We start from the raw sequence: 16,804 nt of genomic DNA on the forward strand, positions 1-16,804 counted from the left end.
AAAATCCCTAATACTCTATTGAAATCCCTGACCATTGCTGCAGGAACTCTATTCAACCCACAAGACATATTTTCAACAGTAAGCCAACTTCTGAGTTATCCAAAATAATACYGACAAACTGCTAAAGCCAGAGTAATGCCATCTCTCTAAGAGGGAAGGAAGAGAGCTGGGACATGAGGCTGGAATTCAAAGAAGAAGCAACAAAAGACTCCAGAGGGCTCAGGAAGGTATGTGGAGGAGCCCTCTTGCCCTACCCACAAAGATAAGAGAAGCTTCATTAAATCAGCCCTGGCTTTTTTTCTCCCCTTCCCAACTGCAGATGATAGCAGAGGTATTTTGTGCAGAAGGGAGCTCTTTTCTAGAGCACCACCATGCTCCTTTGCTCTGACTCATGCAGCAGCTCTGCAGACCAGCCATGGTGATATCATACTTGCCACTGCAAAGTGATAAGCTGTGACATTACCAACAGTGGCTGTCATGACGTCAGTGATTGAATTAGGCATGAGTCATTCAAACACCGTTCTCCAGAAGCTTAGTAGCAATATCTATTAGTCATCACTGATGGCTGTACACCAAATGGTTCCTTTACTTCACAGCTCAGACAGTTTCCGGACAAAAGTGAAGTGATGCTGCACACTGCATAAGCCCTGACCTAAGGATTTGGTTATCATCCCTCAAGCTACCCCCACTGGAGTCATTAGCTCAAGTTCTTATCACCTGTGACTTGTTTTTACCCTCTGATGCATTGCATGAAAAGCACCTGTTTACCACTCAGGATAATTTTGCATTCCTCCAAGTTGTTTATTTTCAGTTTTTAAAAATATTTTTCCCCTCAAGAAAATGCCAGCCATTTTCAATGAGAAACCACCTCCTTACTGAAGATGAACCTCTTCATAACAAAGGAAGAGAATCCTTTGATGGAAGTCTCCCTTTTGAGTAGTTTTACCTTTCACTGTGGGTTGGCTGGTTGGGTTAAAGGAATGGAATGATTTGGTTATATATGAAGAAATCAATATATCCTCTCCCTGAAATGAAGAATACTTCAAATGCCTCTTCTGGAAGATCAAAAAGGGTAACGTGCCAATGAGGAGAAGAGTGGATAGTGCCAAGAACATGATTGGGACTCTACCAGAAAAACAGCAGTGAAGAAGAAAGGGAGGGAAGAGGAAAGAAGGAAGAAGAGTGTGTTATTTTTAGGAAAATTGTAATGACTCGGAAACAAGGAAGGGAGAAGAGAAAGGTCAGATATAGAGCAAGATGAGTGTGGAAAAGGAAGAGGTAACAGGAGGATTAGGAAAAACAGTGAAAGGAACTGTGCCACTGGGACATGGGACTCTTCAGTCTTCTCCTGCCTTTCAGAAAACATGGAGAAGGCATACAAGGGAGCCAGACACAGAAAAAGAGAAGGCATGGGAAATAAGATGGGAGAGCTCAATCTGATTTATCCCCATGACTTTTCCATGTTTTGGTTGTATGGAAGCAATATTCACTGCCATTACTGCTTGGCCAGCTGCAATCAAGAAAAGGTCAAAGTAAGGTAATAGAGAGAGGAAAGAAAACTTAACTTCTAAGATAAATAAACCTTCCCATAAACTCTTATAATTCTTCATACTTAAGATATCATGAATAATTCTAAAACAACAGGAATAATAACATATATTACTAGAAGAAGTTTGCGTTAGCTGTGCAGCTATCCCCAACTCACTGCACAGACATTCTCCAATACCTTTCAGAAGAGCAGGAGGTCGGCAAGTGAAGGAGCATTTCTTGCCAAAGGTGGTCCCCTCGCTGCAGTTGAATGTGGCTGGGTAGACATGATACTGGTCCGGGACACCACAGTCCACGGGCTCGCAGGTCACCTGCTTGTTCCACTTCCCATCTATGCAAGTCATGGTGATGCTGGACTCCATCTGAAAAAGACACATGACTAAAGACATGACAGCCAGCAAGAGAGAGATCAAAACCATTTAAAGCTTAATAACATCCATTATTTTCATGACTCACAACTTAAGTAAAGCTAGGCCTGATCACTGCCATCATCATTTGTACAGCGGCTACTGAAAACATCTAGGTACCACAAGAAACAGAGATCAACATGTATATTTTTACATTTCAGTTTGAACCAAACCTTTGCCCATAAAGAACCAACAAGCTGTTGAGGACAGAAGTAACCTGTTTTATTTTTTACAATACTAGGATGTCTGACAGTAAGTATTGGAGGAATTTCAATGGAGTTATTCCTGTTTTACCAACATCACTTCATTCTCCAGCTTCTGCTTGGTGAGGTTTGTTCCTTCCCCTCCATTCCTCATCTGCAGCTTCACGAGCTATGGAAGAAATGCCCTGTCTCACCCCAGAGGTGGCTGTATTTCTGGATGCTGCTTAGTCTTTAAGGTGCTCTGGCAGGTTTAAGTTACTAATGTTACAGACACTAATAAAGCAAAGCAGAAATTCTTGAGTTTAGTTACCTTTTCCCTACCTGGGTTCTCATGTTCACAACTGCAAGGCTGAAAACAATACTACCAAAATGAACGGTGGTTTAACACCTGCTCCAATGTAAAGGCCGCATAACATGCAGCACAACAAATAATCTGGACTCTTATCTACATCACCTTCTGAAACAAGCTGTGGAGCCTGCTGTTCTGCCTTGCTGTCAGAAAGGAGTGTGAAAGTCTGAGCTGTTTGGAGCTGACAGTTATCCCTGATCCTCTATCACCTGTGGAGTGATACAGTCACTCAGAGGTAATTGCCCATGTATTTCTCGTACACTGTTGGGGTCTAAGTAAAAGTAAACCTGGCAAGAACCTGTTGGGGACTCCTATCCTAATCTCTTCCAAGAGGTGTCCGTCACCATGGGACTGAGGTACTAAGGGAGGTGACCTGGGTCACACCAATGCTGTGTTCATGTATTGACAGGTGCTGTTATTGCTTCTATTATCGAAGTGCCCCAAAGCTCCAAAGGAAATCAGGGCATGCTGCCCTGGCACTAGGGATGTGCACGCTTGAGAGACAGGCTTTTGCCTGGAGGGGTTTGCAGTGGACAGACCCAAGAGCATCCTGCCCATACTTTCACCTGGCAACCTGGTCCAGAAAGTCACGAACGGCAGAGGTCGAATACGGAGTCAGTGCCTGTGCTCTGACTTCCCTAATGCCACTCATAGCTACAGAGAAGCTACACTTCCATGGATTTGAGGAATAACTCAAACAATGCAGCAGACTGAAATCCTGGAATGCTAGAAAAAGAGAGGGAGAAGAAAAAAAGGAGGTAAAGGAGCCACCCTTCCAAGGCTAAGACTAAGGATTTACCAGGTGACCAAAGGACAAACAGATATTTGGCAAAGAGAACAGAACAAACAATATATCTACTTTTTAATTAAAAAGGGAGGATGATTAAAAATTAGAGGTGAAGAATCTGAAAGCAAGACTCTTCTTCCCCACACCACAATAAAGAGAGGGACAGAAGAAAAAGAAATCTGAGAAGCCCAAACACAAGATATTGTGGAAGTGCAAGATACCAGCAAAGAATATGACCAAGTTGTACAGCAGCACTCTTTTACCTCCAGGGAATATTTTATTCAGGATTGCTATGCTCACAGGAGATTTGCACCACCAACCATTGATCTGGGTTTATAAAAGGAAGGGGAATTTTTCTAGCACACATCAAAGGGACCTGGATTCCCTTTTGCAAAAACACCCTAATGGTTTCAACAGAAGTTCAGACCTGTCTCCCTTTGATATATGGTTGCATTTAGAATGGAAAAAGCAGTCCCAGAGCTGAGAAACTGGACACTTCCCAAGCGGGCACAAAATCCCTTTTCTAGACCGTGGAGTTTATTTAAACAGGGAGCAGTGCTGATGGAAAAAATAATAATAAAAAAAGTCTCTTCTACAAATTTAGAGTAGAACATCCTGGGATTCACGGAGTGCTCAGGTTCTCATTTTCAATCATTTTGCTCCCCAGTGGCTGTTAAATCTGTCTTTGTTGCTTATCAGATAGTTTGTACCATTAAAAAAAATTATATTCTGTAGATAGATGACTTGAAGACGCCTATGCTTCCACAGGAAGTTGCTGCATGATTCTGATGGCCATTGAACAAGGGATGGTAGCATACTTCCATGCCTTCATAATTCATGCACATAGCAGCATTACCACAAATGCCAGATATACAACCTACTGTACTCTTCAGATCCAGCTTTTAAAAGGAAAGTGGAAATTATGCATTTCCCATCCACTCCCATTTTTAAGGTACAGCACCTGAATTAGTGATGGAGCTCAGGGCTCAGCTCAAGTGCACTGCATGCCTGTGTGTCCTACAGATTTCCAGAGGAGGTGGAGATGATCTTCTGAAAGTCAGGATCTTAGTATGGAGACCAGAGAAATCTGTAATCCTGCTCAGAATACAACACTGTAATTCTGCACTCCAGACTCGGCTGCTCCAGTACACACCAAAGCTTTTTCTGTTCACAAATGCTACCATCAAATAATGCTTAAACACCATGGCTGCTGGGCACCTTGATCAGCAGGGGGTTAAAACATAAAACCAAGCTGATAATGGCAGGTGCTATTGAAATGTTAAGGAAAAAACATGGGTCTTTCACTGTGTCCTGCCAGATGCTGGATTCACACTGAGCACAGGGAAGTCATATCAATGGTAGGAAATTTAAGTCCAAGAATTCAGTTGTGGGTCTCGGTGCAATCTAGTTAGCCCAAGCTAATGCTTGTAAGTGTATTCCAGCTGCAGTCTTCATTAGCAGAAAGCTGTGAGACACTACAGCCTGTTGGAAATAATGTGCCTGGGCCCATTTTCGCCTTGGAAGCTATTCCTAGTTAGCAGTATACTTCCACTGCACTTTATTTCTGCCTCTGTTCTAGACCTTGATGTGCAATATTTAGTCTCTCCATGTTTTTGACTCTGGATTTTCCCCCATGGTGCTTTCCCAACAAAAACACTAACCAAATCTGGAAGGGTCACCTTCTTCCAGACGCTTAGAACTTCTCCTCTTCTGAGCACATTGGAAAGCTGCTTCCATATAGAGAAGCAGTGCCGAAGTGGGTAAGACCCTGGCTTCTCAGCTCATTCCGGTTATCTGTTCCACACTTAATATGACAGAAGCTGAGGTTTTCAAGGTCAGAGTAAATAATGATACATTTTAGAGCATATCTATCATTCAGTATCATCACTTCAACAAATACAAGCACATGCATTTCTGTAGCAGAACATAAAAGAAATGGCTTTGCTGCAATGGAGGCAAAGACTAGTGCATTTGATTGGAAATGAAGAAGACAGTTCTATCATGGAAGTTACTGTAGATGGCACCCACCAGCTCACAGTTTCTCCCTCTTGCAAAATCCCCTCCAAAGGTAGGATCTTTGCAATGCTTGGTGGCAGTATCCCAGCTGAAAGCCGCTGATTCAGGAGCTCAGCTCTCCCCAGTGCCAGGCCAGAGTTCAGGGATGTTTCGCAGTGATTCAGACTGAGCAGCACTACCTTCATATCCTGCATTGCATCCTTGTGGCAGCATCTGTGACTGCCCTTGCAAATCTCCCACCTGAGGTCTGAGCGGGCACATGCCTGTTTCACCTGTTTGATATGACAAGGTCATCCAGCTCATGGCAGTCCATATGAAGTACTCGGCTTTCTCATCGGGTTTATTAGCTGTCACTTTGGGCACTTTGTGCTGCTTTGACTGGCATCACAGCAACTGCTTCCCTTCATGTCCTGCCTTCCAAAAGAGGCTTATGCAAAGAGGAAGGGAGGATGAGAAGGAGACAAGAAAAAAAAAGGGTCTCCAAAGATACAGTGTCCAGTACAGTGAAGATGATGCAAACGAAAACAAATCTGGTGTCAGAAAGATTTGTTTCTTGGCACTTTTAACAGCTTGTGAGAATTCATGTCTCCTTCCTGCTGCCCAAGATCCCAGCCGGCTCCTTCTTCAAGCGATGCTTCACATGTGAAGTTTCCTCTCCTTAAAAACGAACAGCTGTGCCCTCCCCTCTAAGTATTCTTCCACTTCTGCCCACTACTGTGCCTCTAATTGAACCCACATGAGCTGTGCTTTCTTTTCCTGGCATGATTGATGATGCCTTTGCACAACATTAGGGAGCTGCTGGGTTTTAAATAACACCTCTTGACCAGAGCAGCAGTGGTGGTAGCTTCAAGGAGAGATGACAACAAGTAACTGAATGAGTGGGCCTTTCAGTGAAGGACAAGGGGGAGGAAAGAAGTGAAAGACAAAGGGGAAAAAGCAGGGGGAGAAAAGAAAAAAGAGTGATGGAGTTGCCAGGGGGGAGTGAGGAAATTGGGGAAAATGAAACATCCCAAGATCTTCTTTGTGAAAAAGATACATGAAGGATTTTGCTCCCATCAATATGCAAAACTTTTTTGTTGTTGTTGAAGTCCCTAAATGAGAATGAGAGAGAACCCCAAGATAGTGTAATGGCTTCTTGTCTTGTTTTGTTTCGTTTTACAGCAAATGGCTTCTACTGTACATAGTACTGATATATTTTGGATTTGGTGATTTTATGGAGTTTAACAAAATCTGGGAACAGGCGCTTCTCAGAGAGCAGAAATGAAGGATGTTTTTTCCCTAAGAATGATTAAACATGGTGGCTTCAAGGCGACACAGAGGCCAGGAAGTCCAGGAACAGTTAGGATGATTTTCAAAAACCCCTTAGATGTAAAAGATTGATTTGAAATATGACTTATGCTCCCACATCTCTGAGGTGCTTTGAAAATTTTCCCTTCAAATCTCTGTTCACTCTTTTTTTAAGCCTTTCACTGAAATACTAAAGAAAATTTGGTTCAGATGCTAAACCAGGGCGTGTTCATGGGACTGTCAATCATCTTCATCAGCCTGCAGTGGTCATGGGCCACTGATGTTCAGTCTGCTCTTTGAGACATTGCACCTCACCTCAGTCTCCTTCCTACCCAAGAGTGTGAAACATCAGCAAGTGCAAAGCTACTTTCCTTCCTTCTTCTTGCACAGGCCCCCACACTGTCAGTTAAGTGAGAAAAAAATAGCTCAAGTCCCTCAAATCAGTCAATCAAGCAAAATACCCAACTGAATAACAACAGTGAAATAACCAACAGCTTTGTGCAAAGTTCCTCAATCACAGTATAAAGTTCCTCTGAATATAGATAACAATCCACATGTCCTATCTCATCACCAAATGCTTGTGATCAGAAGAAGAACCGAAGCTGGGAAGCAACTGTGGAATGAGCACAATGCAATTCAATACAACACAATACAAGGAATCCAAACCATGGATTCCAGAGTTTCTCAGATAATTCATTTCTTGCATGCAAGTTACACAAGTTCTGGCTTGAAGCACCTGACACAAAGAAATAAAACAAGACGATAGTGAAAGAAACTGTCCATTCCTATTCAACAGATCTCCTAAGCACATGCATGAACTTTAAAGCATGTGTTTAAAATGCTCCACTGAATAGGGATATTGTTAAGTACATGCTTCACTCCTTTGCTGATTTGAACAGCACAGAGCAAAACAAAGACATAAGCTTCAGATTTTTTTATTGGTGGAAAAAGATGATAAAGTGCAAGAGTAGATCAGGGTGAGAGGACGCATGTTGTAATAGGCAGTGAATCATGTTAGCTAGGGGTGTTAAAATCCTCTACTCTTGTCATCTGAATCTGATCAAAGCTCTGAAACCAAGGTTCTCAGAACAAAACCACACCGTAACAGTTGGCTGAGCCTCCCCAAAAGGTACTTTTTGCATTTAAACAACACAGCGCTGGTGGAACATGCTTAGGCTGTTCTATTTGGTTTTGGATTCCTGTGCGTTCAATGTACAGATCTCTTCCAACTATTTCCTGGTTCAGTCATTCAGGCTTGTTTGAGAACTTGTTTTCTGTTCTGTAAAAATGCTCAGCTGGAGCTAGGGTTCTGGTGCTGATGCCAATTAGGATGGAAGAGGCCCAGCTCGCGGGGTCCTGTATTTGTTTTGTAATTGAGTTGAAAGGGCTGACTCATTCCCCTCCACTCTGTCTCCCCCCTCTGTGAGCTTATGAAGAACACAGTATTTCACAAATACAGACAGGCTGCGGAGAACGGCAGCCTGCCTCCAGCCCCCRCCCCGTCCCCAGATGTGCGCGCTGCCCCTACAACGCACAAAACGGTGCACATGTGGGTTACAGCAATTGCGTCGCGCTTACAGGAGCCGACAGCATTTGAAAAGTGAGCACAAACTAGAGCTGGTCCTCTCGGGTGCCTACAGCAGGCCCATGTATCCCGCACGCACCGGTCCCAGCGGCGCACCAATGCTGGGGCCATGCGACGCACACCCTTGGCCCCAGGGACAAAGAAGAGGCAGTTTCTGAACATTTAAAGAGATGTGCAGTTCTCTGCAATACCCCCCTCTCTGCACGAGGACATGCTACATTTCTGTGACTGCACTGTTATTGCATAGTTTAGGGAAAGCCAGTTAGCACTCCCCGACCCACCAGGGTGGGGTTTTGGTGCTTTGTTTGAATCTGAAAAGGTTTAGATGCTTTTGTCCCCCTTAATGTCACACGTTTCTGCAATGTCACAGTGTGGTTGGAAGCAGATGGACTGAAATGCTGCAAAGGAGTTAAGACATTGTTAGCCCCAACCCAAGGAATAATTATGAGAAATTTTGCCCAGAAACTGGTTGTGCAAAAACAAGCAAACAACACTCCCACCCTACCCCCCAAAAATCCTGTTTGGTTGAATAGGACCAGTGAGGTCAGAGAAGGCCTAAATACACATTTAAGCCTTTTGCGTTGAAAATTTCTAAATTTTGAAAACACTTGAGATTGCTCATTGCTAGTACCTCTTCCTAAAAAGTGAGATGACTTCTATTCTGATGAGAAGAAATATTTGGATGTCGTCTTGTCACAAGGCTAAGCTCAGATTTTGGATTTTAGGGTGGGTTGTTTAACTTCTCCACACCTGTTCGCTCATCTCTGTTTTGTGGGTCATACAAAACCAGCGGAACAAACCTGGCTCTTGCTGAGATCGTCGTCTCGCTGGACTTGCAAAATGTAGCCCGTCTGGCAGCTCACATTGCACTGGGCACCGTTGTACCAGCTGCCACTGGTGCAGCTCAGCAACGCATTCTCAATCTCCAGCTTTTGGCAGTCAGCGGCTTCGCAAGAGTAGTGGACACAGCTAGGCGGGAAACAAGAAAGAGCACTTTCATTCCTTCCACTCAATTCACTCCACAAAAGTGTGCTTGTCTGACTGATGAACTCATCACTCATCAGACAGCAGGTAAATGGATTGCATGGACTGCACTGTGAGTCCCATTTGGCAAAGTGCTCCTTACCAAAGAGCACACCCTTTAGGTATGTCTCCTGAAGGATGGGGACAGTTGCAACGGTGATAACAATGAAAGCAAATTGCATATCTTATGGCAACAGGGAAAAGCCTGCCAATTCTGCAGAATTACCTTCAGTTCTGCAGTACTCGCAGAGGAGAAACAACATGAGCAACAGCACTGTGGCCTTCTGCCTCCTGTATGAACATGCAGACAGCTCATCCCATGAGAGTCCTCTCCCTCCAAGACCAGTCTTTATGCTCCATTCAATTTTAAATCTCCGCTGAATTTAGGAATGCTTGATATTACTAGTGATAAGTGTGTATGTGTGCAGAGGAGTTTCCGTGATGTGCACTCTTATCTTCGAGAAACTGGATTGAAATCAACCCATTCATTTTATTCCACTTCACAAGGATCACCAAACAACAGTTGTGTAGCTGTGTTGATAAGCTCTTATCAACTAGACCCAGCTCAGCAGCGTGTTGTCTTTTCAGATCTCTCCAGTTGCTGTCCTGCCATCCAAAAAATGTTTCCCCATATGGAAACTAGCTGCTCTCCCTACAGTGAATTATTCTAATATTTAGCAAAACTTGTAAAATGAGAGGTTTATTTTATTTTTATATACACAGAGATGTCTGGGTGATACAAAATCTTTCACTATCTCTGATGGCCTGAGTCAAACAAAACATTATAGCACATATTCAAATGTAAGTATGGGGATAATCCCCTCAGCTAAAGGGGAATGAAAATGCTGAGAGGCTCAAAGCACGTGCAAAGAGGTTTTGCTTGATTAGGGACAAAGTTTCCTACAGAGTGATGTACCTCTGCTGAAAGTGAAACTGAAGTTAAATATGGTTAAATTAATTCTGAGGAGRGAAAACCTTGCCTTACTTCATCATCTATGTAGGTAGGGGAGAACCTGAAACACTGAAATTTATAGAAAGAAGGGAAAGCAATGAAACAATACACATATTTTGAAATGGGTTACAAGTAAGATATTCCYATCTCCTAAAAAAAGGGTTAACAGCCATTGAAAACTCATCCACCTTACTAAGCACAGGACTTAGCATGTACATGGTGTTTTGTTGTGTTCAAAGCACTGTGCAGACATTAACTAATTAATTTTCATGACACGCCTGTGAGACACCTGTGCCAGTATTGTTATCCCCATGTTACTGATGGAGAAGCACATCAGCACGTCTCTGCTGAGCTACAGATCAGAGTAAACTACAGCATTATGTACCTCCACAACTCATTTCTATGTCCCGAACTAGTGCTGTATGGGAAGTGCCCACTGCCTGGAATTTAAGGTTGCTTTTTTATTGGCAGCCCCTTCCTGGAGTGTGATGGGCCATAAACAACTTCCACATTCAAACAGACAGATCTCATTTCTTTATCTTGCATAAAGTATTGCTGCTGATGGGATTGAGAAGGCAGAATTCCACCTCTACACTGGCCAACTGGTCATACCCTCATACCCAACAAACAGCACCTTCTCCATCAGCAGTACAACTGAAAAGCGATGCTCATCCCTCCTGCAGAACAGATAATCCTTTGCCAGGGATGACCTACACAGAGTGATCTTGCCTTTGGTGTGGAGGGACGGACTGGATGGCTTCCTGAGTCTCCTTCCTTCCCCATGATGCTAGGACTCATGTTCCCTATTGCATTAGCTGCCACAACAGGAAGAAGTCACCATGTTCTACTGTGGGAGGCTGCTGGCCCCATACCAAGGGTTTCATGTCTGTTTTCCAGTCACTGCAGCTCACAGCCTGACATGCAAATTTAAATTACCACTAATTTCAGTTTTGATCAGTCAGTAAGACTGTGAATGAGATGGCTGAAGATCAAGCAGACAGTCCATCCCAATGCCCAGCTGGTCTTCTCTTGCACATAAATGAGATGAGGAGAATGGCTACGTGCAATAGTCTTGTAAATGCCCAACATGAATCACCCAGGAGTGTGGGTCACAGCCCTATAACACACATGCTATCACGTGGCAGCYTCACATACTGTGACTCTTCTTCAAGTGGAGCAGTACCTTACTATTAATTTCATGACATGGCTAGTTGAGTAAATCACCAGTTAACATTAGCAAGAATATCTGAACTTGGATGTCAAGAGAGTGTGAATGATGAATATAATACCTCATCAAACCCTCACTACATACCCCAAGTACACCTACACATGAAGGCTAACTGTTATTTTGTTCCCATCCATTTTTGAGATGGTGAGGCTTCAGTGTGAGTTCCTTCTGTGCCACAGCTTCAGTGACAAGTTGACTCACTGAGGAAAAAACGTTAACACCGTTGCCAAGCCATTCTCAGAAGTACATATTGTGAACCGCCCATTGCAAAACTCATGCAAAATCTTAAATGCTTTTTGCACAAAAGTTAGAAAAATAAGCTAATAGCAGACCTATTTCATTTAATATCTTACATGAACCAATGTGCAACACATCAATGTAGCACTGAATCCAGCCTTGAATGGCTTCAGAGGGAAGGATGAACCKAAGAAAACCTTTGTTATTTGCACAAATGGAAATCTGGAGCAACATCACTACAGTAAGTGGCGTTGCCCGTCATTTCTATCAATGTAAAGGAGAAAAAGGATCTGGCTTCTCAAGTTCAGATCAGGACACCAGATGAGAAAGCCTGAGCTTAAAAGTCCTACAGAACTGAAACGCCACAGACAAAGGCATTAAGAAACACTTATTGTGATGTTCTTCTTTCTGTTTACAAGTCCCCTTGTGGTCTTAGTAAATGGCCAGGGAACATTTTTAGCCACCCCCTCCAGGCTCCAGATTATGCCTCGGTTAGCAGATCATCTGGGCAGCTCTCTCTGTCTGTAACTCTATATGAATGACTTCAGTGACAAACAATACAACCATTCACTTTTTGTAAAAAAACAACCACTGCCACCAAATGTTTCCAATTTAAATATTTCTGGTTCTCTAGCTACTGGTTCCAATTTGGTATCAGCTACTGTCAGCCGTAAATCCCAATGAATTTTGAAGTCATGATCCTGAATTGAGTTCTGCAAATGCAGAATTAAGAAGAAGAAATGAATATCTCCAAGTAGGAAATTTAGACAAAGAATCCATCATATCCATATTACAGAATTGTGGGTTACAGAAGCTCTTGCACGGGTACTGTCATTTAACAGTGGTTAATCATCACATGTTCCAGAAACTATGCATTCCTTGGGGAAGAAACAATATAGAATATCTGAGAATGAAATCATTTCTACTTTAACTCATGTTGCTCCCTGGCATGGAACAACTTGAGCTTTCTTCTTATCTCTCAGTATTGGGTGACATCATCAAAACTGCCTATTTCAAGTCATCCCTGGTCTATCCTAACTCCCAAACTGCACCTGGGAATTGTTTGCAAGCGTACTAGCTGGTCTGGACCAAACCTATGTGAGGGATCCAGGGACCACTCTGACGACTTACTAAAACATATAATGAACAAGTATTGGTGCCTGGGATATTCCCCGATATTGTTTGTTTTACTAGATCCACCTCAGGATCCACCTGTTCCTATTCTAATTCCTTGCACTAGAAAAGTACGATTTCCTAAAGCACACCAAGCTGAGTGCAAGAAGCAGTGAATTTCTTGCATATGTTCCAATGCCTGCAACATGTTAAAAATATAGATTAAGGCAGACCATTCGGATGATTTAAAAAACCCTGAGCTGAGTTAATTTCACATGTAGGCTAAAGTTCTGAGCCAGTTCTTACTTTATTTAAATCCATTTTGCCCATCCCTAATCTAAATGAGCTCAGTCATTAGCCTCTAAATCTTTACTTCTCTGTGCCAATATTGGCCCCAATTCAGTAAGGCACTTAAATGTGTGCTTAACTTCAAAAGCATGGTTAAGTCCCATTGACAGATTTGACTACAGGGGGATGTAAGCACATAGCTAAGGGCTTTGCTAAATTGGGGTCTTGGAGACACAATCCCAGAAACATTTGTATTTTAACATGTTTACAGAAAATTATGACAATTAAGTGGAACTCTTCCTTCCTGACATAAAAACAAACCAGTACTCCCTCCTTTGAAAAGGTTAGAGCAGCCAAACGTTTTTTCCCTAACCCTGGGGTCAAGCACTTTTCCAAGAACTCATCTTAACGCAGTGCCCTAATTACTTGTTTTCTTAGCAATAGTTCTGCCACGTGTATATGTATAGGTGAGCATAAAAGCATACAGTGTACACTTGTATATGAGACGAGCCCAACCATTATCTATTTTACATGGGGAAAACTTCCTTTTCCACAGTTCAGGCCAGTCTGGACTGTAGAACTGAAGTATGCTTAATTTTGATTCTATGCCACCGAGCATATAACTCGCATACCTATACCCTTCTGTCACTATTTCTAATAAATTTATCCTTATGGTGGAATTGGCTTCTGCTTTGTCTGTAGAGATTTTTCAAAAGGCAAAAGCAGGTTATCTCTCCTTAATCCAAATGTATATGCACCATTTTGGAAAGCAAAGGCTTCTAGTTACATTCCTTGTTGTAGCTTCAGAAATTAAGAGAGGTATGAGCTGCAAAGTTATCAGTGAATTTATCATCTTTGGTTTTCAGCTAAAACTCATTGCTTTCTTTGTACTGACACGAAAACTCAAAGAACGTGTACCTGAATCCTTGGGACTCAGTGGGGATAGGTGAACCTGTACCAACCGGGCCACAGGAAGACGGATTGAGTCCTTTCTTTGCACGTGTTTGCCTTCAAATCTCGTCCATGGGAGCAATCAAAAGAGTAGCTCTCACCTATGCTCCCTTCAGTGATTTCACTTCAGTACTGCTAGACCTGTCTCCGACAGCGATCGCAGTGCACCCCTAATTCAAACTGGTGGGGCAGGAATGCAGATGGGCACTGAAGATTTACTGAAAACGCCTGATACAGCCCTAAGTAAGCCATGGGGAAGGAAAAGTCGGGCTAGCACCTGTCCTCAGCCCCAGCCCCACCACTGGAAGGGCAACATCTCCCGATGGGGAACTGCCCTGCCCTCCCAGGGGTGCACCCTGTTGTGTAAGATATCCTGTCCGGTGGGGTCCACATTGAACTGATAAAGCTTTCAAAGCCCCCTTACGCCCTTCCAGGGGYGAAGCGATGCCTGTGTGCCTCAACGCTAACAGCCTGGCGGGTCTCCCTGCGAGAATGTGTTGAGGCAAACAAAGAAAACACATCGCGTTCCAGTTTAATAAAAGCCAAATGATGCCGTTTGCCAATTACCAAAATGGGGCGAAGGTTAAAAACCCATTGAATTATAACACATGTCACAGACCAAAGCTTCCATGATTAACAGTTCTGTGAGAAATTCATTAATTTCACCAGAAGCAAGCTGACAGAGATTGTGCTTAATGACAGAATGCAGGGCAGGGGAAATGGGCAGGGGAACGGTGGCTGAATCAGTTAAGAAAAAGCTGTATTAAATAAAGAAAAAGAGATGAGAAGACTTCTTTTTCTCCTTATAAAAAGGAAAGAAAAAAACAGGAATTATAAAGGGCGATTGCATTCGTTACACTGCTAAAGATTTATCTTCATCATTTCTTTTCAAGAAGCTGACATCAGGAGACAGCTAAGACAATGAAAAGAGGATGGAGCGAGCTACTTTCCTCCGAGGCTTGTGTTGGGCCACTGAAAGAAGCAATCTCAGAGCAAACTCTGCGGAGGCCAGGCGTGCTGTTGAGGAGTGGTTGATGCTGGCTCAGATATGCCAGGTGGTGCATTTCTGGAGAAGGAGCTAAGGATGCACGGCTTTCAAACCATGCTTGGACGTAGCATAGGTCTCTTACTCAGAACCTGGGTGCTGACCTCAGGAAACCGAGACACATGGGCCACGCTGAGTTTTCTTGCCTACAGTGCTGGTCTACAACAGCTGTGAAACACATAGATGTACACACACTGCTACATAGAAAAGTACAAACAAAATCCGCCCTGCAGAAGCCATTTTGCAGCTATAACAGTGTGTTCACATCAACAAACCAAGACTTAATAGAACCAGGAAAAGCAAATTATTTTCACTACACTAACTAGAAAACACGAAGAGCCATGCCAGCTGCATGTTGGAGAGCTGCAGGTAGCAAGACATCACACCAGCGGAGGCAGGGCTCATTTTCATTGCAAACAGGGAGTTAATGGAGAACTATAATGCTGGAAACTGTCATGAAATGCAGAAATCTGGCAGCTGAAGTGGGGTGTCTACCTAGGTTTTAATGCCTCTTGAGTGCAGTTGCCAGGAGAGGAACAAATGACAACAGGAGGAATGCAGGAGGTGGCAGGTCTCGTGAATAAGGCAGGGAACTGTCACTGAGGAAAAGCAGAGCTTCACAGCAACTACCTTGACAGGGATGGGAGATCCCCAAGATGATGTTTCCTACATGGTGAAAAGGATGAAACTCTAATTTCTGAGGAACCACTGTCAAAGGTAGCCCCAGTGAGTTATGTTTTCACAGCACTCAAGTGACCAAGCGTGGGAACATAAACCATTGCTTCTGCACACCCAGTTTCACTCTCCTGTCCACAAGGCTGAATAGGAAATATCAAAACTGTAATAACTTGAGCTATATAGGTGTGAAACTTGTGCAAGAGGAGAACTAACTGGGCCACTACATCTGTTCTAAGGATGCAGTGTGAAAATAAAGCATGTCATTTTTACAGCACATCTCCAACAGTGAGGTAAACTTTTGTGGAAAAAAATAAAAAGAAGCCTGTGGTCAGCTGCAGCAGAAAAAACAACAACTGGAAAAATACAACTGGAAAGTACAGCATATTTTTTTAAACCCTCTATAAATGTCTTCAGAACGATGGAATGGATTTTCAAAAGAACTAAAGATGACTGAGGACAAATCCCTATAAAGTTCAATGGGACTTTTGCATTTAAGCTCCATTTTCTCTTTTAAATCTTAACTCTAATACACATTTTAAGAAAGAAGAGTGAGTACATGTTTTATTTTCAGTTATTAAGTCGTCACTAACCCATGGGAGAGATCCATTCACCCTCAAAATAAAAGCTGTGTTAACATTTAAGGGGTGATATATTTCTTTTCTCTCACATATTTAAAATCTGCACCCTAGCCTAGAAGTGCCTGTATGTGGCTATAAATCCTCTCCAACCAAAATAATTCTCCTTGAAGAGAGGGAAATAATATCTCTCGCAGAGAGAAGCCAAAAAGAAGGCAAAAATATCCATGTTTACCTAAGGAAAATGAAAGCGGTGAAGTTGATGTAGGAAGGAAAGTTCTTTTAAAAATTGATTAAATACATGATCATATCATGCAGACGAAACCAGCAGGGAAAGGGGAGCAGGGAAGGATGGGCATTGAGGAGACTAGTGCTCAAAGGGGGTCCGATGGGGTGAGCGTGAGCATGGGAGGCAGAGGGGAAGGAGGTGGCTTCAAATGACTGGGGACAGTCCAGCCCTGACACACGCTGAGCGCGCTGGACAGCCCTCGCAGCAGAAAACCCACATCCAGCTGCTGCCCTGCATAAGAAT

The 16,804-nt window shown here is 43.1% G+C and overlaps 1 protein-coding gene across 1 annotated transcript in view; it reads right to left on the reverse strand.

The window, feature by feature from the left end:
• The window catches only part of PAPPA (pappalysin 1), a 183,868-nt gene that overhangs the window by 33,277 nt on the left and 133,787 nt on the right, over positions 1–16,804 (reverse strand). The window contains exons 14-15 of the mRNA XM_026059708.1: positions 8,983–9,151; positions 1,727–1,910 (exon numbers count right to left, since the gene is read on the reverse strand). Coding sequence (XP_025915493.1) covers positions 1,727–1,910; positions 8,983–9,151 — 353 coding nt within the window. The remainder of the gene's footprint in view (positions 1–1,726; positions 1,911–8,982; positions 9,152–16,804) is intronic.

This window comes from Apteryx rowi, unplaced genomic scaffold (assembly GCF_003343035.1).
Source record: "Apteryx rowi isolate R43461 unplaced genomic scaffold, aptRow1 scaffold_16, whole genome shotgun sequence".
Classification (NCBI taxonomy): domain Eukaryota; kingdom Metazoa; phylum Chordata; class Aves; order Apterygiformes; family Apterygidae; genus Apteryx; species Apteryx rowi.